The following is a 20,844-nucleotide window of genomic DNA, read 5'->3' on the forward strand; positions in this document are numbered from 1 at the left end:
AAATAAATATTTAAATGCCTTTATAGAACTCCAATCCAATTTTTATTAAATTATGTTACGTATATGTTTCAAATGAGTATAACTTTTGTTTTTAAGAAGCTGGGTCTCACCCTGTCACCCAAGCTGGAATGCAGTGGGGTGATCACAGTTCACTTCAGCCTCGAACTCCTGGGCTCAAACAATCCTCCTGCCTCAGCCTCCCAAACAGCTGGGACTACAGGTACATGCCAACACACTCAGCTAATTAATATATATCTATACACACACACACACACACACACACATAAAGAGAGAGAGAGAGAGAGAGTCTTTCTATGTTGCCTAGACTAGTCTCAAACTCCTGGCCTCAAGCGATCCTCCTGCCTCAGCCTCCCAAAGTGCTGGAAGAGAGCCAGTTTCCATTCACTTATTCTACTCATCAGTGTGGGCTGGGTTGTCCAGGAGGCTTCATAGAGGAGAATAAGTTTGAGCTGAATTGTTTCTGTTTCTTTCCTGGACTCTTAACTTCATAGCTCCCTATTTGTGGAGTAGAGAAGCTCTGAGTATTATTTGCTATAGAATGTGACAGAATGATCCTTTTATCACATGGGTGTATTTCTTGTGTGGTGAGAACAGTGCTATCCTGCCTGGAAATGAATCACATCTTTAACTAGGATAAGATTTTCTCTGAAGGGTGGCACATACATGGTATTAATCATGACAGTTGTTGGACTGTTACTTGCCTAGGAATTAAACATGTGTCCTTCAACCTATAAAGAGGACAGACAGTATGTATGCAGGGGGTAAGGACTCACTACTACTTGGTGGTGAGCCCTAGGAGTAATTTATATCTTGGTCGTGCCTCTTTTATGTGGAGGCAGGGATGGGGAGTAGAAAATGAGAAGTTTACCCTTTACATAGGGGAAAAAAAAAAAAAAGCCAAGCACTGAGATGCCAGAAAGCCTGGCAAAGTACCTGAAATAATATTCCAGTGCTTTAGGGACAGAATATAAAACACGTTGTCAGACAGAACACGGAATGGGTCAGAGCCCACGAGCCCTAGAAACTCGTTAGCGAAGGTAAGATCAAAGAGAAATCTGTACCTGGCAAACCTAATTCATTTTCTGTTTCTTTCACTTTCTGGGTTTATTTGCTTTGTGTCCCCTTAGGTTTAAGCTGATTCTTTTAAAAATTTCTGCTAATTTCAATTGAAACAAGTGAAAGGATGTACATCTCTTCCTCAGCCAGAGTTTTAATAGGAAACAGGATTCCTCAGAGACCATGTGAAGCAGATGCCTTGAAAAAATCCAGAGGGAGCTGCGTGAGGCACCTGCCCACCTGGAGAATCACCTTTTCCTGCTAAAATGTTGCCAATTCTTCATGCTGTTTTAACAGAAGAAGAAATTTCTGTAGACTATTGTGTCTGGAGATAAGCAATGTAGAAGGAGGCAGAATGGCTGGAGAAGAAAAGGCCCTAGTAAATGAGGGAAAAATCCATGTAAATCTTTCAGGACTAATTTAATGCTTCCAAGTGTGATAATTTTTAAATCTTGTAAGGCCATTTAAATTGATGTATTACATTTTTCTTCTAATCTTTTCTCTTACGGATATATATTCATTTAAAGGTTAAGAGGTAGTCTGATGGCAAAACAACTTCATGGTTATGAATATACCTTGATAAAGTGTAGTTGACACTATCCATACATTATTCTATGTATTTTTAAGTTTGTAATTGTTTGAACTCCAATGCAATAAAATTCTCATGTTTACACCAAAGAATACTTATATATGTCTATCCTCATATTGAAAAATCATGCCTTTGAAAATGTCTTGATTTTCTGCAAATATCTAAAGTATCTTTGAAATCTCTACTACCCATATATTATTCCAAGCTACATGTTTGCCTCGGCATCTGCACAAAAGCCACCACATGTGGAAAGCCCTGCTTGGACCACTGCCCACAGGAATTCTCAACCCCAGAGTCTGTGCCCAGATTAACCTTTCAGAACAAATCCTTTTGCCTAGGATCTGAACATCACCCTCAAGAGAGACATGGTATCTCTTTCTATAGAAATATCTAGCTTACCGTAAACTACATATTTATTAGCCTGAGGCTGAGTACCTGATTGCTTCTTCTTCATGGAAAAGCAGTTTTTCCAGTTGTTAAAAGCTATTCTTAAGAAATAATTCATCTAACCAGTGAGCTGTGACTTGGTTGATTGCATGTCAATAAAATAATTTATTGCTAGTGTGGTGTATATGGCATCTATTCACTACTCTAGAATTTTTCCACATTTTTGGGTTTCTCCCCACTCATTTTTCTAAATTGTCAATAAAATTATAAATATACAGTCATACATCACTTAATGATGGGGATACATTCTGAAAAATGTGTCATTAGGCAATTTTGTCATCATGCAAACATCACAGAGTATACATACACAAATCTATATGGTGTAGCCTGCTATACACGTAGGCTATACAGTATAGCCTGTTGCTCCTAGGCTACAAACCTGTATAGCAAGTTACTGTACTGAACATTGTAGGTGACTGTAACACAATGGTAAGCATTTGTGCATGTAAAAATTAGAAAAGGTACAGTAAAAGTACCCTATTATAATCTTATGGGACCACTGTCATATATGAAGCATGTTGCTAACTAAAACTTTATTATACGGCATACTGTACATATATACACAAATCTATAACACAAATGCTCCCCCACACCCCCCCTACACACACACACACATAAGCATATACACCAATTCAGTGTTTTTCTAGGATGGAACTAAAGTCTCTCCTGACTCTTAGAGTCCATTTTCTGTAATTTTTTTGTGATCCTTTCTGCCTTCTGTCAATGAACAGAGTCAAACTCTGTAAAATATCTGAAGAGATATATTCTGAACCAAATATGAGTGAACATGGCCCATGACACAGGCCTTAGGAGGTCCTAAGAACATGCACCCAAGGTGGTCGGGAAGACCTGGGATGGATAGAAAGGGAATGTTCAGATTAAGGTAAAGATTGTAGAGACCAAAGTTCTTTTGAAGTCTTATACTGGCTGCTCTTAGAGACAATAGATGTCAAATGTTTCCTACTCAGACCTTAGTTAATCTCTTAGGATTGGGAGGGTCTGGAAGAAAAAGATCTAGCTATGTTAATGAAGATTCTTTACAGAAGCACATTTTCTCCCAGAAAGGACAGCTTTGCAGGGCCATTTCAAGATATGTCAAAGAAATATGTTTTGGGGTAAAATATTTTGATTTTCTTCCCTATATCATAATGTTATGCCAGAGTCAGTTTGGAAAGTAAGTCACGATACATAGGGTTAAATTTAAAAAACCATCTGATGAGAATTTGTCATTTGTAGCATATGACTTCAGATCCCTTAGGAATTCAGGCAAGATTTAAAAATCAGAGTTTAGTCCTCACTTCTGTGTTGCATTTCTGTTTTGTATGTATCTAACTGTTCTACTAGCACTTGTGCTCCCTTAAGTGCAAGACCCACCCCCAATTATTCTTGGTATCATCTGAATACCCAAATAAATATTTGTTCAATGCACACATAAATGAAAGAATAAATAAAACCACTAAATATGTACAAAGCTAAATCCTTTCATCATCATGAGCCGTTCTGTAAAATTTTTTGAGTGTCTAATGTAAGCTTACTACGCAGTGCTAGACTGGCCAAAAAAAGGCACACACACACAGACACACACACACACACACACGCGCGCACACAAAACAGACGAGGGTAACCAACTCTACAAGGTTAACTTAATTGCAATTACACCAATAAATGAATTCCCCGTGGCAGGAAAGCATACCAGAAAAACTAGAGTAAATGTCAGTTATCTTTCTTCAACAGCAGAATTTGTGAACACTGCTTTATGGCAATACCTCACAATATTGATTTTAAATATTTTTGAAGTACCACGGGCTATGTGAGCATTATTAGCAAACGTGATGACCATTCTGAGTGCTAAGTAATGGATGTACTACCCCACCGAGCATGCAGGCACTTAGGAATAGAGCTCTGTCATAAATGCCAAAGAAAGCACAATGATTTCAGGACAAGACAACAAAATAACTTACCATGAGAGGCAATTGATAACAGAAATCACCAGCAATTCTGTATTTCATAATCTGTCACGTAAGGCACTTAATATGACACAAAAATGAAAACAAGAAAAGCTCATCCTTCCCTAACATATTTGGCAATAAGTATTAGATGTTTCATGTGTTCATGTTAATAGTTATAAAATTATTATTATTTTTATTTAATTCCCATTCAACAGAACAGGCATCTGGGGAAAGAAGGCACAGCATTTAGTTCATCATTAAAATCAAATGAAGGGCATATTCCATGGAATACTCTTTTCCACATCATCCCCACTGCATATCAGATAAGTGGCTCTGTCATTGAAGCAAAATTAAATCAAAATCCAAAGCATTTCCCAGAACAAAATTCAGTACTAGTGCTCATTCTTAACACAGAGTGAACATTCATAATCTCAAACTACAGAATCACAAGGAGCAGGAGACAGTTCAAGCCTATCACATTCTTCTTGATCTTTAACATGACTTCCACACAGCAGCAACCAAAGGAAAATCAGTCAAACTTGGTTTTATAAATATGGCCTCCTGAAGGGATTTTGAATACTCTTTCTCATATACCTATTCTAGCTGCCTTCTAAGTTGAGAATTGAGAATATTCTTATGAGAATTGAGAAATAATAAGAAAATAGTCTGAAAATGAGTAATTACTAGGAGGGCAAAACAACTGATTTTGTGAATTAAAGTGCAGGTAAAAAGCAGACACTTCTATAAAAGTTACATGAGCTCTTAAGTATCCTCAGTGGAGCTTTAAAGAAAAATTTCTTTAAAACTTCTTCCTAATGCTACTTAAACAATGTATTTCCCAATTTGTTTCTGATTGACAATACAAGAAAGAGACAAAGATAGTGGCTTCAGTGTGAAGCCACCATGCTGCCAAGAATGTCATTCAATCACATGAATGAAGGCATACTTTTCAGAAATGACTTTCTCCTGAAATTCCCGTTATCAGTAAAGAAGACCCTGGAAGGGGACAGAACTAGTGACCCCAGATAAGGAAAGAGATAACACCACTATCTCTTCAGCAGAGGAAATTAAGAGACACTGCAAGTAAATACTGGAAGTGTTATCTCAGGACTGCAAAAAACAACCATGATACTGAATACACATATACACACACAAGCACACATGTGCACACAAAAAGTCAGGAAAATGGATGTCTCTAAAAGACATTAAACAATGAGTGACAAAATAATAACAGCTTTCTGCCCCACGTATGCTGTCTGGCTGGGGAAAAAATGTCAAAAACACCATAATTTTAAAATGAAATATAAAGACAGACAAAACAGTCTTAGAAAAGCAAGGAAAAACTGTCAGAAAAGAAAAAATCTGTAGTTAAAAAATATATTTGGTCTTGTATTTTTTAAAATTAAGTTATTTTAAAAAGTTAAACATAGCTTCTCCACTGGATATTAAGAATTAAAAATCTCTATGTTAAACGTAATTCTCCAGCAAGTCAATTACTATGAGTTTGTTTCATAAGGCCTGTAATAAGCAGGCCTTTTGAGATAAATGAGGAAATGGGGATTTGATATGGTTTGGCTGTGTCCCCACCCAAATTTCATCTTGAATTGTAGCTCCCATAATCCCTACATGTCATGGGAGGGACCCAGTGGGAGGTAACTGAATTGTGGGGATGGGTCTTTCCCATGCTGTTCTCATGATAGTGAATAAGTCTCAAGAGATCTGATGGTTTTGTAAAGGGCAGTTGCCCTACACAAGCTCTCTTGCCTGCTGTCATGTCAGACGTGATTTGCTCCTCCTTTGCCTTCCGCCATGATTGTGAGGCCTCCCCAGCCATGTGGAACCTCTTTCCCTTTATTAAACCTCTTTCCTTTATAAATTACCCATTCTCGGGTATGTCTTTATTAGCAGCATGAAAACAGACTAATACAGGCTTGAGATGATAACATGGGATTATACTCAACATGTATGCCCACAGAAAATATTAAATAAGATCAATCAGATCAAGAATTCAAGTTTTCCAGATGAGGGACACTGCCAAAGCAACAACCTTCCATTCTACAGAATTATTGTTACCACTTTAGAGCGCAGATTAATTTCTACCTTCCATGGGGGTGTACAAAAAGAATAAAATAATAGTTAGATTTATTTAGAGTAAGTAGATATCTTCAGATAGATAGATTTCTAATATACATAAAGTGAGACTTCTTTAAGTAGGTAAGAAATATTAGTATTAAAATATTTCAGCCGGGTGTGGTGGCTCACGCCTGTAATCCAAGCACTTTGGAGGCCAAGGCGGGTGGATTACCTGAGGTCGGGAGTTCAAGACCAGCCTGACCAATATGGTGAAACACCGTCTTTAAAAATACACACACACACACACACACACACACACATATGTATATATATACATATATATGTGTGTGTGTGTGTGTGTGTATATATATATATATATATATATTTTAAAGAGTTAACCCAAATACATTCCAAGTATGTTTTCAAGAGTAATCAGAAATTTTAAGTTGGCATTTTGGAGCAGGAAGGACATGAATATTCAACAAGAGAAGAAAATCAACCTATACAGAGATTATATCCAAAAATTAATTTATGCAGTTACAAAATGTGTATAAAATTTGTCATTATCCTATTTGAATAAAAAGTTAGAATATTTTTGTTATGTTTGTATTTCAAAGATGCTGACTACAACTCTGGTAGAGTTATGCCTGAAATGAGTATAATGTATTCATTAATATTCTGAGAATATTTATTCCCTAAAAAAAAAAAAAAAAGTCATACATAGAAGTCACATGTATCAGGCAAGGTGAAAAATAAACCACTGTCCCTTCAAATATCAAACTGCATTTTTGCTGACGAGATAAAAAACACTGAAATATGCACAAGGTGGCATGTACTTATCAAGGCAGGCTTTTAGAAAACACACCAAAACTTCCCTCACTCTTCCAATTCACATCACTCAGATGGCACGTCTGTCTTCACAGCCAGCTGGCAAACTTCAGAAGCAGACCTTCTTTTACATGTTGAATTGTGTCCCCCAAATGAAACTATATTTGGAAATAGGGTCTCAGCATATGTAATTAAGATGAGGTCATTAGGATGGGCCCTAATCCAATCACTGGTGTTCTTATAAAGCAAGGGAAATTTGAGCACAGAGACACAGAGGGCTATGTGAATAGACTGGAGTCATGCTGCCTCAAGCCAAGGAAACCCTGGGGTTCCTCTCCTAGAGGCCTTAGAGAGAGCAGAGCCCTGCCTATACCTTAACTTCCAACTTGCAGGCTCCAGACTGCATGAGAATAAATTTCTGTTGTTTTAAGCCACCTAGTTTGTGGTACTTAGTTACGACAGCCCTTGAAAACTCACACCCACTCTCAGTTATCATGTTACAGAGATGTGAGGAGCAGGGAAGAAGACAGGGTGCAAGTAGACATCATTTTTAGACTGATTTGGGCTGTCAGTTATCTCTTAAAGGATAAACAGAGTCGTGGATTCAGAAATTTCCATAAAGGTTCGCTCCTTCTTTGGTGTCTGTCCCTTTCCATATCCCATTGAGAAAAGTACCTCATTTCTCAATTTCTCAGCAGAGAAATGCTACTGCCCCCTAGTGAAAAGGAAAATATTAAAATAACATATAAATACATCACAGAGACTAAAACAAGAAAGGCTGATAACTTGGCATAAGTAATACAGTGTTCCAGATGAGAAAAAAATTCTCTGCCTCTAGGCGAAACCTACGGTAGAATTAAAATGCTTCACCCAGTCAAAGCTTCAAACTGCACTTATATTCCTGGGTAAGATGGGGAAACCTGCATTGAAAATGAAGGCCTCCAATACATCCAGGAGTCTAGTAGGTTGATTTGTTTAAATCAGGGTAGTCAATTCAGTTTTCGGAGGACTAGATGCACCAGCATAAAACTAACAATAGTACTATCAGCGTAGACTAATTAAGCATAGGTTGTACTCCTTGGCATTTAGGAGTAAAAACGTGCTCATTCAAAATCTTAAGCCCAACAATGTAGCAAAAAGAATATCTTTTGACCAGAAATCTTTCTTTGTAACCCATGACAAGGATCATAATTTAGATCAAAAACTAAAAAAATATTATCAAAAAATAGCTAAAATTGAATTGTGTAGAAGAAAAGAACTAGGACTCCAGGACACCTTAGGTGTGTCAGGAAAATTCTAACATATTCCAATACAACTGCCATCATCTCCTAAATTTAGAAAATTACTGCATTTTCACAAGTATGGATTATTCACAAACATTTTTTTTCTCTGATTTGATGAACACTGCTGGGTAAAGCTGTCAAGTCTAACTCAGGTTAATTTAGGGAAACCTGCTTTTTCCAGGTGGTATCAAGGAGAGCAGACAGTTAATATAAGACGCTAAACTCAAAGTCATTCGATATTTATCTTCATGTGGAGCGCAAGAGTTGTTAGCCTCTAAGCCCACTTTGAACTATTTCTTAAACCAGCCTTCTACTGTGGAATTGTCCACACTGCTCCTAAAATGTCATGTTTCTCCGTCAGCAGCCAACCAGTGTTACCCAGGAAGTCTGCAATAGAGTCAGCAGCAAACCTAGTTCAATCACCTTGCCTGCTGTAGACAATATAAAGTCATAGTATATAATAGCACATCCTATGTCTTTTACTGCATCAAACACATACCTAATTGAGTGCCTAAAAGCTCATCAGTGTTCCAGATTAGTTGAAGAAATTCTGCACTATAAATCCCTGGACATTTTGTACCTCCAGCCAGGAACTATTCATCTGCCAAAATGCTGATTAATTAAGTGACTATGGGTTATATTTCCAGTCTTCTTACTTGTTGATAGGCAGCCAGGCCCCAAGTTTCTTTTACATGCTCAAAGCCAATGTCTTGGGAAATAGTATTTGGAGACTGCCTATCTCCAAATAGTGGCACAGACTAAACCAGAGATGTTTCTAAGGGAGAATTAACAACATTAACGGCATTAACAACCAGAGCCATGCTATTAAAATATAATCCACATTAAAATTTGTAACCAGGAAAATCTGGTGGGAAAACATTCAACGTCTTCATTTTAACCTAGTATTCTCAATCCAGCTTGAATACTGAAATCATCTAAGGCAGTCTTTTAAAATGCTGATGCCAGATTCTACCCTCCACCACCTTAATCTGAATCACTGGGAGGGCAACTCGGGCACTGGGATGTTTCAAAAGCTCTCCAAGGTAATTCCAATGGTCAACTATAGTTGAGAACCACAGATGCACAGCAGAGTCAGCAAACTTGTTCTAAAAAGGGCTGTATCATAAATATTTCAGTCTTTGTGGGCCACTGAGCCTCTGTCACAGCTTCTTAATTCTGCTGTTATGGCACAAAAGTAGCCACATATATATGTAAATGAATTAGTATAGCTGTGTTTCAATATAGCTTTATTTCTGAACACTGATATTTGAATTTTTATAACTTTTCTATGTCACAAAATATTCTTCTTTTGACTTTTTTTCAATCATTTCCAAATGTAAAAACTATTCTTAGCCTACAGGCCATTCAAAACCAAATGGCAGGCCAGATTTGGCACAGCTGTAGCTTACTGACCTCTGATCTATACTGCTGATTGAATATACTTCTACTTCATTCTTTCTCAAAACCATGTGCTCAGTGACTCACTCAACCAGTCCTTGAAAAGATCCCCTTCAAAACATGGATACCTTCAGATTCAAGTTGGTCCAGGCCATATGAGGCAGCTGTATTAACTCGAGCAATAGATGGAACAACAGTTCTTCTCTCAGAGGACGTCTCAGAAGCAGGAAGTGCAGGGAAAACGCTGGGTTCCCCCACCATTATTCCAGGGGGTGTCACTGGAGATCCCAGAACTGGTGTGAACTCCTCATTTGGCCCTGTGACTGTGTCCACTTGTTCTGCCAAACACAACAGATAGAACTTGACCCACAAGATAATCATTAAGGCAAATGTAAGCATGTACTTTCTGTTTTTGTTTTTTTTTTTGAAACAGGGTTTTGTTCTTGTTGCCCAGGCTGCAGTGCAATGGCGCAATCTCGGCTCACCACAACCTTCGCCTCCCGGGTTCAAGCAATTCTCCTGCCTCAGCCTCCTGTGTAGCTGGGATTTTAGGCACGTGTCACCATGTCTAGCTAATTTTGTATTTTTGGTAGAGACAGGGTTTCTCCATGTTAGTCAGGCTGCTCTCAAACTCCCGACCTCAGGTGATCGGCCCGCCTTGGCCTCCCAAATTGCTGGGATTACAGGCATGAGCCACCACGCCCAGTCTGTGCTTTCACTTTTTAGGCAAGATATGATTAAGCCAATATCATATAATACAGTAAGTTTGGCCCTTGGGTCAGCTCTCCTTTCCCAAATTGCATTAATCCAACTCCCCAAAGCAAAGACTTTCAGGTCAATGTATTATCTCCCAGGAAAATGTATTATCTCAAATCAGAACCTTGTTGTTAAATTTTAATCTCCCATTTACTCTATTGACAATATTATGGATTTTATATAATGTATTGTCAAAGGTAAAATATTTTTTAATATATACTAAAATATATTTCAAAGACTACTTTTGAAAGACCAAGTGTCTTTCTCAAAATCAAGTCATAGAGTAAGAGCCTAGATCTGGGTCTGGAATGTGCTCAATTTAAAAGCAGCCAAATTTAGCCCCAGGAATTCCCAAGTCCAGAGACTACAGAACAGTAGTAGCTTTCACACAGATTGAAAACTTCACTGCCTTTAAGAGATCAGAGCATTTGAGGGCCTCCTATGTAGAAAACACTTTGTAGGCATTATTTTAAATTCTTAAAATAACCTATAAAACAGATAGGCATTATTTAGAAGTGAACAAACCAAAGCTTACAGACATTAAGAAACTTGGTTTGAGGCCACAATATTACTGAAAGCTAAAGTTGCAATTCAAGTTCAGGTCCATGCTGCTTTCGCCTCATTCCCCCTGGCTCCTAGCAGAAGAGTTACCAAACAGCAAGAGTCTTCTCAGAGAATCTGGGCTTTGAGGATCCAGACGTGAGCCACCAGGAGACCTCACTTACCAACTAAATCCTTGTTCTTTTAAGGCTATGCCACACCTCTTCAAACAAGACAGAATTCACACACCTCTCCACGTAAGGGGGTGTGTGTGTGTGTGTGTGTGTGTGTGTGTGTGTGTGTGTGTGTGTGTGTTGGTAGCAATGCCAGCTGCCTCATTCATTCTCTTTTTTGTCCACTTACAGAAGAGATCCACCCCCAAAACAGAGTCTAATTTCCTCCCTTACAGACCTTCCACAGTGGGAGTAACTTCAAAAAACCAAGGAACGACTGTAGTTGAAATTGTAGTGGCCAGAGGCTCCCATCTTCTTGATAGCTGAGTAACACCAGGAACATCAGGCACAGGAGAGAAGTCCTCCTTTTCTTCCTCAGTCTTGCCACTGTCTCTGATAAGCTCGAGGGTAGCAACCTGTTCTTGTGTCACCATGGATAAGGTGGCATCTGGCTCTTGAACAGCTGTTGTCATCTCTTGAGTGATGATGTCTTAAAGGGAGGAAAACATTTTAAAATAGACCAAATCCCTATTTTTTTTAAACATCACAATATAATAAATTGGGGGCAGGGAGCAGATGCTATTTCAGGAACTGGGAAAGCAAAGAGAGAACTCAGAAATAAAATGACAGTAAATAAATGTTTTCTCTGTCACTGCTTTCAGTAGTTGTGAATCAATCTGCAACAGAGATAAAGATGTTCGTGTAAAAAACTCAAATGAAATCTAAAACAAAGTAGGAAGGTCAATGGCTGAGCTCCCTTTCAGGCATATGTTTGAATGACAACATAATCAGTTTGTTAAGAAACTAAGTTATACAGAACTAAGTTACACTCAAAACTTCTCAGAAACATTTGTATACAATACATTAATTTTCATATTTGCATTTCTGGAAGGTCAAGAGAAGCTAGCATTTTAAAATAAAGAAGCAATAATTATAATTAATGTTTACTGAGTTTCTATGATGTGCCATAAACACCATGCTAAGTGTGTGGATACAGTACCTCATGCATCCTCCTGTATGTACTATGGAAAAATAGGTACTACTACCATACCGTGGAAGCTGTATCACAGAGGTCAAGAATGCAGGCTCTACAGCCAACCTGTCTTACTTAGTCACTTTCTAGCTGTATGATCATAAACCAATTATTTCACATGTTAGCCTTGAGTTTCCTTGGCTATAAAATGGAGATAATAATAGTATCTATCTCATAGAGTTGCTACAAAGATTAAATTCAATAACACAGGTAAAACACCTTGTATTTGGTAAGTATTCAATAAATATCAGCTATTATTAATCCACTTTACAGAACTTAGGTTTAGAAAAGCTGAGAAGCCCGCCTTTGGTCACATAGCCAGTACTCTTAACCACTGAGCTAACTATGATCAAGGAACAACTTGGAGATGCCTCTGTAGAAGTTGTGCATTTGCTTTTAGGTCAGAAAAGGAAATGAATAGAACCGTAGGGTATGACATTATCTGTCATACATCCACTTTCTTCACAACATTGTAATTCCCTCAAATACAGTATTAAAGACTATTTATAATTATACCCTGGTTTCTCTTCAGATCATATAAATGTTTTGCCTTCTACAGACTACTTATAAGTCAAGATTTGCCCTCTTCTTATGCTAGAAATTTCAAACACTGTACTGAACAACTACTAAAAACATAATTTTTGGAAGACTTTGTTGTCTCTCTTTTTAAATATTAGTTCCAGATACAAAGTATTTAGCAAGATCAGTAAGTTACACAATGAAAAATAACATTATAGGGACAGCTTAAAAAACATTTCTCTAAGTTTTTATTAATGACATTATGGTATATCCTATTACTTTAAAAAAAAAGTTGCCTTGAAAACAATGTATTTGCTTTAAAATAATGTGTATTTCTTTTTCACTATAAGCAGTTCCTTTTCTTGGTACTCATCCAGTTTACACTATTTTTCCTTTTGAATTGAAGACATTTTTACATTTGATGGATTGATATGCCTGGCTATAGGACAAACAACGTGAGTTAGGGTAAGGTTCTTACATGAGTTTCATATTTGCACTCTATATCATTGTTTGGGTTTTTTCTCTTTTTTCCTTTCTCCAATATTACTGTAAATCCCTTGAGAGCCAGGATTCATTGTCCTTCTGTACCTCTAGCACATGGGGCAATGCTGTTTGCCACAGGAAGGCAATAACAGATAGTTCTACCATTTTAAGCAGTGGGTGTTCTCTACATTGCCTTCAGGTTTGAAAGTATAATGAACACTTTTGAGAACACATATGCAAAAATAAATATGCAGGCTCTGTCTGTAGTTTTATGAAATAGCAAGAAATGTCAAAATGCATAGTATCTTGAATAAATAACTGTTGTTAGAGAAAGAAAAGTGAGAACTAGAAATAGTAATAAAAAATATTTAAATAACCTTTAAATTTTCCCAACATCTCTCATTCTTCCTACTTCATGTAGGAGAAAAAATCATTATAGATTATTTTTAAAACCTGACCTTCAGTTGAAGCAGCTAACTGACTCAAAGGACTGGCCATAATCTCAACATATTCATCTGTTGCTAATATCCAAACACAACAAGACATCATTGCGTATTCTGAAGAAGATAATGTCCTACGTGGTCTCTGGACTCTAAATGATGAGCATTTGAGTTGTTTACTTCAGAAAAATATTTATGATCACCTGAAAATGAATAGTGAAACATTTTGGCTATTCTGTAACAACTGCTGTCAAGAACTGAAATCTTTCCCATTCCTTTTAACTCTATGGGACAAAAAAAAAAGTAAATCAAAAGGAATAATCTGACTACTGTTCTTGGTACTCTTGGTACAAAGAACATTTAGAAGTCATTTGATTGATTTAGATAAGCTGGGCAATCACATTGGATAACTCCAGTCTGAATGGTTCTCTATCTTCATGTGTTAATCTAATGAACAGATATTTATTGAGTACCTACTATGTGCCAGGAATAGTGCTATGTGCTAGGAATAAAAAGAAGTGGACTGTTAAGCGACTAGTTTGCTGAGGCAATTATGACTAAGAACCATATTCAAAAACCAAAATAATCAGGAAATTACCAATTCCATTTTACTTCTTAGGCTGTATTAGCAGAAGCTAATACAAGTCTAGTACATAAGAATCGTGGATTCAATTGTGTAATGAACAATCTGGGGCTATACAACTTAATGCCCCAAAACTAAAAGTTCTATGAAGAACTGAAGTAAACTTGTTGCTCAGTCATATCTAAGGTTTTCATGGCCATGTGAACCCAAGTCCATGTAAAAACCAACTTACAAGAAAAGTTGTGGAAGCTTCTATGAAAACTTAACAGCAAACTACGTCTTTCAGTCTTTAAATAAAAATGAATTAGACACGTAAAATTCAATTTTTGTCATTTATCAAGTGATCTTTCATCATTTAACTCAATCTCAATAACACCTTATAAAACATATTACTGATTCAATATTTTCCATTAATTGGGCTACTTGGCTGAAGCAATATGTTGTACATGTTCCAAAACAATTTGAAATGAGCATGTATACATTACACTAAGCTTTTCCTTCCCAATGTTGTCTGTCCAACTGCCCATAATAAAAGAAAATCATTATCCATCAACAACAAATAGAAGGCTTTCTAGCTTATAATATTCACAAATGTTAAGGTTAAAAGAAAGTAGAAAACGCAGAACCACGCAAGCAGATGATTTATCTCTCCTGCCCCCACACACACCCCACTTGTTTTGAAATGTTTTCTTTTTAGGAAAACAAAATTAGAAAATCAAATTCATATGGTTAATACTATGAGACAACTACAGTACTTACCTAAAGTTTTCTTTTGTAAGAAACATAAGGGACGTTAGCATATTTTACAGCTATGTGTATATAAGTATCCAATATTGTTTATTACAGTTTAAACATATAGCTAATTCTTTCACATTTTCTTGTATATTTATGTATTTTCATAGTAAAATGTTTAAAAAATATTAGTCTAAAATAAAAATAATAGTCTGGGGGTTCTTAACCTCAGATCTATTAGCATGTTGGCTAGAATAATTCTTTGTTGTTGGGGACTGTCCTATGTATTCTAAGATATTTAGCAATATCCCTGGCCTCTACCCACTAGATGCTAGTAGCACCCCTCAGTTCTAGCAACTAAAAATGTCTCCAAACATTGCTAAATGTCCCCTGGAGAAAGGGGAAAGCAAAACAAAACTGTCCCCAATTGAAGGCCACTAGTCTATAGGCAGGGTTTATATTTGGGTGTAATGTTTTTTTTTTTTTTTTTTTTGAGAGGGAGTTTTTTTCTTGTTGCCCAGGCTAGAGTGCAGTCGCACAATCAGCTCACTGCAACCTCTGCCTCCCAGAGTCAAGCGATTCTCCTGCCTCAGCTTCCCGAGTAGCTGGGATTACAGGCGTGCACCACCACACCTGGCTAATTTTGTATTTTTAGTAGAGACAGGATTTCACAATGTTGGCCAGGCTGGCCTCAAACTCCTGACCTCAAGTGATCTGCCTGCCTCAGCCTCCCAAAGTGCTGAGATTACAGGAATTGGGTATAATCTTTACATAAAATGGATAACGTATTTGTATACTTCTTTATTTTTTTAATTTCATCTTTTTATTCTTTCTTTAGAGAATAGATCTCACTATATCGCCCAGGCTGGTCTCAAAATCCTGGGCTCGAGCAATCCTCCCACCTCAGCCTCCCAAAATGCTGGGATTACAGGCATGAGCCACCAGACCTGGCCTACTTTTCATTAAAATGTCAACCTATTTCTAAATTGCAATTTAAAAAAAACAAATTGAAAGGTTCCAAATTAAATCAAAGCCTGTTTTTCTTTTCCTTTCTTTTACCTTTCATTGTATTTCCCAACAGTTGGTCTGCCTCCAACTCATATTCTGAGACAGAAACAGTGGTCTCTGAGAAAAACAGGGCATCATGTTCCTTGGTAGATTCCGTGAAGTCTCCCGTACTTTGGAGCAAGTTAACAATGGAAACTTTCGTGTCTTCCATCAGACTTGTGGGGGTAAAGGAACTCTGATCAGTGAAGGCAGGTGATCTCTCATTCCCATGCACTGTTAGCAGGGCTGTGCCCGTGTGTGTTTCCCCTTCAGGCAGCCCCAGAGCCACTTCCGTAGCCTCTGTCGAAGACTGGCCCCCTTCCATACCCTCATGGCTTACTTGTGCTATCTGAGATGTCTCCATTCTCACCTGAGTCTCTGCATTGTCTCTAAGCTTGGGGGTCCTTATCTGGCTTACACTCTCTAATTTGGTGTCATCCCACTCGCCACTTAAGGCAGAGGTAGCTGGAACAGCTGTGCTGGCACTCACTGTGACTTCTGCGGCTCCCAGCAGACTGTCAGTTTCTGGCTGAACGCTCAGGTTGTACTCCGAAGTTGTGAGTGGTTGCCTGGTGGCAGCAGCCTGGGTGTTATCACCTGTCATTTGCAAAGGCTTCTCCTTATCAGGTGGGAGGTTTCCAGGCTCAGTGCCTGCTGTGGACTCAGCATCAGGAAAAGAAGTTGTCCTATGGTCTATGTCTGCTTCAGATTTCTCAGTCCTCAGATTGGTGGTCAGCATTTCCTTAGCATTCACGTAGGATGAAGGTGAATGTCCCAAACCAACTCCTTCCGGACTTTCAGTTGTAAATGAATGATTATCCATATACTTCAGAAAACCTTTTGCAGCTTCTGTGGTCTCTTCTACAATGGGCTGAAAGTTAGTACTTGTAAGGAGTTCCTGCTTTGCACCAATAGTCAGAGAAGCAGTTGCAGTGATAGCAATGGTTAACGTGGACTTGGAAAGTCCACTTTCAGGAGATATTCTCTCTGGCTGGCTGGAACCAAATACTTCTTCACCTGCTGGGACAGCTGACTCAGCAGCAGTGGAAACACCAGGGTGTTCAGTCTGCATGAGCCCAGCTCCTCCAGGCTGCGTTTCTTTGTTAATCGAGAATGCTTTACTTAATGATGTTGCCAATGGTCCTGCTGACACCATCATTGGATCTTCAGAGACCGCCAGTTGGGGAGTCTGCTTTGAGGTAACGGAGCTGTTTTCTAGGTCATCGGTGTTCATCTTATCGGACTGCCCTTTTTCTGCATGAACATGTGTTACCTCTCTCCTTTCTATTTTGGGGAAGGCCAGACATTGTGTGGCAATGTTGAAAAGTAGAAGGCTACAGAAAGCCAGACAAATGTGCAATACAATCGGTCCACTCATAATGGAAGAGAAATGGCACATACACTGGCGGAGTTGACAAGTCCAGTAATTGAGTCCTGCAGAAAAATAAAGCACATCAAACTGTCATATAAATACATTTTGTAAATAAGTTTCTTTAACTTACATCTTAAGTAAAATAATCTCCTTGACTTTACAACACACAGAGATGGTAGGTAGGAGAGGGCTGTTCTATTTCTTTGTACCTTTGAGACAGGGTTAACCCAGTTCATTTTTCCCTGCTGAATTTTGCTGATTTAACTTGAAGTTCCCTAGAAAAAGGTACACATAATTCAAGTATTAAGTTCATTGTTTCTTAAATACCTACATGAAATAAATTACCCTTGAAGTCACATTTGCAATATTCTCTCCAAATTCCTCTATTAATCATATAGTCAAATGACTGTAGAAATAGCAACATGTGAAAGAAATAAAAAGTCTTACACATTCATTCAAATAACTTTTTTTTTTTTTTTTTTTTTTTTGAGATGGAGTTTCGCTCTTGTTACCCGGGCTGGAGTGCAATGGCGCAATCTCGGCTCACCGCAACCTCCGTCTCCTGGGTTCAGGCAATTCTCCTGCCTCAGCCTCCTGAGTAGCTGGGATTACAGGCACACGCCACCATGCCCAGCTAATTTTTTGTATTTTTAGTAGAGACGGGGTTTCACCATGTTGACCAGGATGGTCTCGATCTCTTGACCTTGTGATCCACCCGCCTCGGCCTCCCAAAGTGCTGGGATTACAGGCTTGAGCCACCGCGCCCGGCCTCATTCAAATAACTTTTTAAGTGTTGCCATGGTCTGAATTTTTGTGGCCCCCAGAATTCATATGTTGAAACCCAATCAGCAACATGGTGGTATTAGGAAGTGAGGCATTTGGGAAGTGATAACTTCATGAGGGCAGAATCGTCGTGAATGGGATTTGCGCCCTTATAAAAGAGACTTCAGGGAGGCTCACACCTGTAATCCCAGCACTTTGAGAGGCCGAGACGGGTGGACCACCTGAGGTCAAGAGTTTGAGACCAGCCTGGCCAACATGGTGAAACTTTGCCTTTACTAAAATACAAAAATGAGATGGGAGTAGTGGCAGGCGCCTGTAATCCCAGCTACTCAAGAGGCTGAGACGAGAGAATCACTTGAACCCAGGAGGCAGAGGTTGCAGTGGGCCAAGATCGCGCCATTGCACTCCAGCCTGGGCAACAAGATCAAAACTCTGTCTCAAAAAAAAAACCCCGGCCAAGGCCAGCAGACCACTTGAGGTCAGGAGTTCGAGATCAGCTTGGCCAACATGGTGAAACCCCAGGTCTCTAATAAAAATATAAAAATTAGCCAGGCATGGTGGCACAAGCCTGTAATCCCAGCTGCTTGAGAGGCTGAGGCAGGAGAATCACCTAAATCTGGGAGGCAGAGGTTGCAGTGAGATCACACCACTGCACTCTAGCCTGGGCAACAGAGTCAGACTCCGTCTCAAAAATAAATAAATGAAATAAATAAAAAATAAGAGGGCCAGGTGCTGTGGCTCACGCCTGTAATCCCAGCACTTTGGGAGACTGAGGCAAGTGGATCACCTGAGGTCAGGAGTTGAGACCAGCCTGGCCAACATGGTGAAACCCTGTTTCTACTAAAGATACAAAAAAATTAGCTAGGCGTGGTGGTGGGCACCTGTAATCCCAGCTACTTGAGAGGCTGAAGAAGAAAAATCTCTTGACCCTGGGAGGCAGAGGTTATAGTGAGCCAAGATCACACCACTGCACTCCAGCCTGGGTGACAAGAGCAAAACTCCATCTCAAAAAAAAAAAAAAATTAAAACAAAATAAAATAAATAAGAGACCCCAGAGAACTCCCTTGCCCCTTCTACCATGCAGGACACAGTGAAAAGGTGCCTTCTAAGAACCAGAAAGTGGCCCTAACAAGACACCATATCTACTGACAACTTGATCTTGGACTTCCAGTGTCCAGAACTTTAAAAAATAAACTTCTGCTGTTTTAAAAATCCAGTTTATGATATTTTGTTATAGCAGCCCAAGTGGACTAAGAAAAGCGTGCTTGAAAACACTAAATATCATCATTAAACGCTGAATACCAGTTACTTCCAAGAGTTTTTTAAAAGTAGGTACATAATTTTCAATGAAAATATGTTTTTTAAATGCTTAAACCCTTGTTATTCTCTGCAACAAGTATAAATATTATAGGCAAAACATGTTTCAAAATGTAAGGATTAGAAAAGGTTTAAGAGTTAAGCAAGGTTAACAGTTTCAGAGAAAAATATATATTTTAAAATTAGCAGACTTTACTGAATACCCATTATTATAAGATAAAACATTATTGTAGTATTTAAAATAAACTACTCACATTCTCATTACAACTAAAACTACATTAAAATTGTTAATTTTCCCCAAAATTTCAGGGGTTCAGTTCTTTTATTTATTTTGCTGAGTAAGGCCTTTTCTTTTCCCCGCCATCAGAAATTTCTCAGAGATGCTGCAAGTTTTCCAGAAAATTAAACCTTGAAACTAAAACTCTAGAATAAAAACCTTGACTTCATAAATGTTACATTTTTTTTCTTTCATGTATAATCATTCAGTGATCTAAGTTAAGCTAATGATGTGCACATGTGATATACAGAAATTTATTTTCATAGGGCCTTCCTCCCTTAAGGATTTTCAGAGCTTCCACGTGTTATCTCATTTAGTCTTATAGGTCCTTTCAAGAAAGAAGAAAGGTAAAGTCCTCAGGACATGATCTACATGGCTAAAGACAAAAAGAAGACTCAATTTTCCTTTTTCTTTTTTGAGACGGAGCCTTATCCTGTCGCTCAGGCTGGAGTGCAGTGGTGTGATCTCAGCTCACTGCAACCTCTGCCTCCCCAGTTCTTGTGCTTCAGCCTCCTGAGTAGCTAGGACTACAGGCATGCACCACCATGCAGAGCTAATTTTTGTGTTTTTATTAGAGACAGAGTTTCACCATGTTGGCCAGGTTGGTCTTGAACTCCTGACCTCAAGTAATTCACCCACCTCAGCCTCCCAAAGTGATGAAATTACAGATGTGAGCCATTCTCCTATCCCCTGCCCTCTCCTCCCCTTCCCTTTCCTTCCTTCTCTTTCTTTCTTTCCCCAGGCTGGTCTTGAACTCCTGGGCTCAAGCAGTCCTCCTGCATCAAGCTCCTAAGTAGGTAGGACTACAGGCATGCACCACCACACGCCACAAGAAGACTGAATTTTTCTACATGAGAAAAAAAGGAATCCATGGATTCAGAGCTAAGGCTTCCTACCAACTCCCACCACCAGATGAGTGTACTATCTTGGAAATGGGTCCTCCAGCCCCAGTCAACCCTTCAGATGACTGCACCCTGGCTGACATCTTGACTATCTTGACTTCTTTGTGCCAAAACCACACAGCTAAGTTACTCCCAAATTCATGATGCATATAACTGGTACAAAATAACAAATATTTATTGTTACTTCAAGCCACCAAGCTTCAGGGTAATTTGATGCACAGAGTCCATGACGCTTCAGGGAAA

At 38.6% G+C, this 20,844-nt stretch overlaps 1 protein-coding gene across 3 annotated transcripts in view; it reads right to left on the reverse strand.

Moving 5' to 3' along the window:
* The window catches only part of ARMH4 (armadillo like helical domain containing 4), a 138,139-nt gene that overhangs the window by 108,627 nt on the left and 8,668 nt on the right, over window positions 1-20,844 (reverse strand). The window contains exons 1-4 of one of the 3 annotated variants that reach the window (XM_032251181.1): window positions 17,532-17,587; window positions 15,963-17,384; window positions 11,352-11,603; window positions 9,477-9,982 (exon numbers count right to left, since the gene is read on the reverse strand). In XM_032251181.1, coding sequence (XP_032107072.1) covers window positions 9,732-9,982; window positions 11,352-11,603; window positions 15,963-17,349 — 1,890 coding nt within the window. In that variant the 5' untranslated portion in view covers window positions 17,350-17,384; window positions 17,532-17,587 and the 3' untranslated portion in view covers window positions 9,477-9,731. Of the gene's footprint in view, window positions 1-9,476; window positions 9,983-11,351; window positions 11,604-15,962; window positions 17,385-17,531; window positions 17,588-20,844 lie in introns of those variants that run through there. The other 2 variants (XM_032251182.1, XM_032251180.1) reach the window with 2 other exon arrangements.

The sequence above is a fragment of the Sapajus apella genome, unplaced genomic scaffold (genome assembly GCF_009761245.1).
Source record: "Sapajus apella isolate SASKATOON/1434 unplaced genomic scaffold, GSC_monkey_1.0 scaffold74, whole genome shotgun sequence".
Classification (NCBI taxonomy): domain Eukaryota; kingdom Metazoa; phylum Chordata; class Mammalia; order Primates; family Cebidae; genus Sapajus; species Sapajus apella.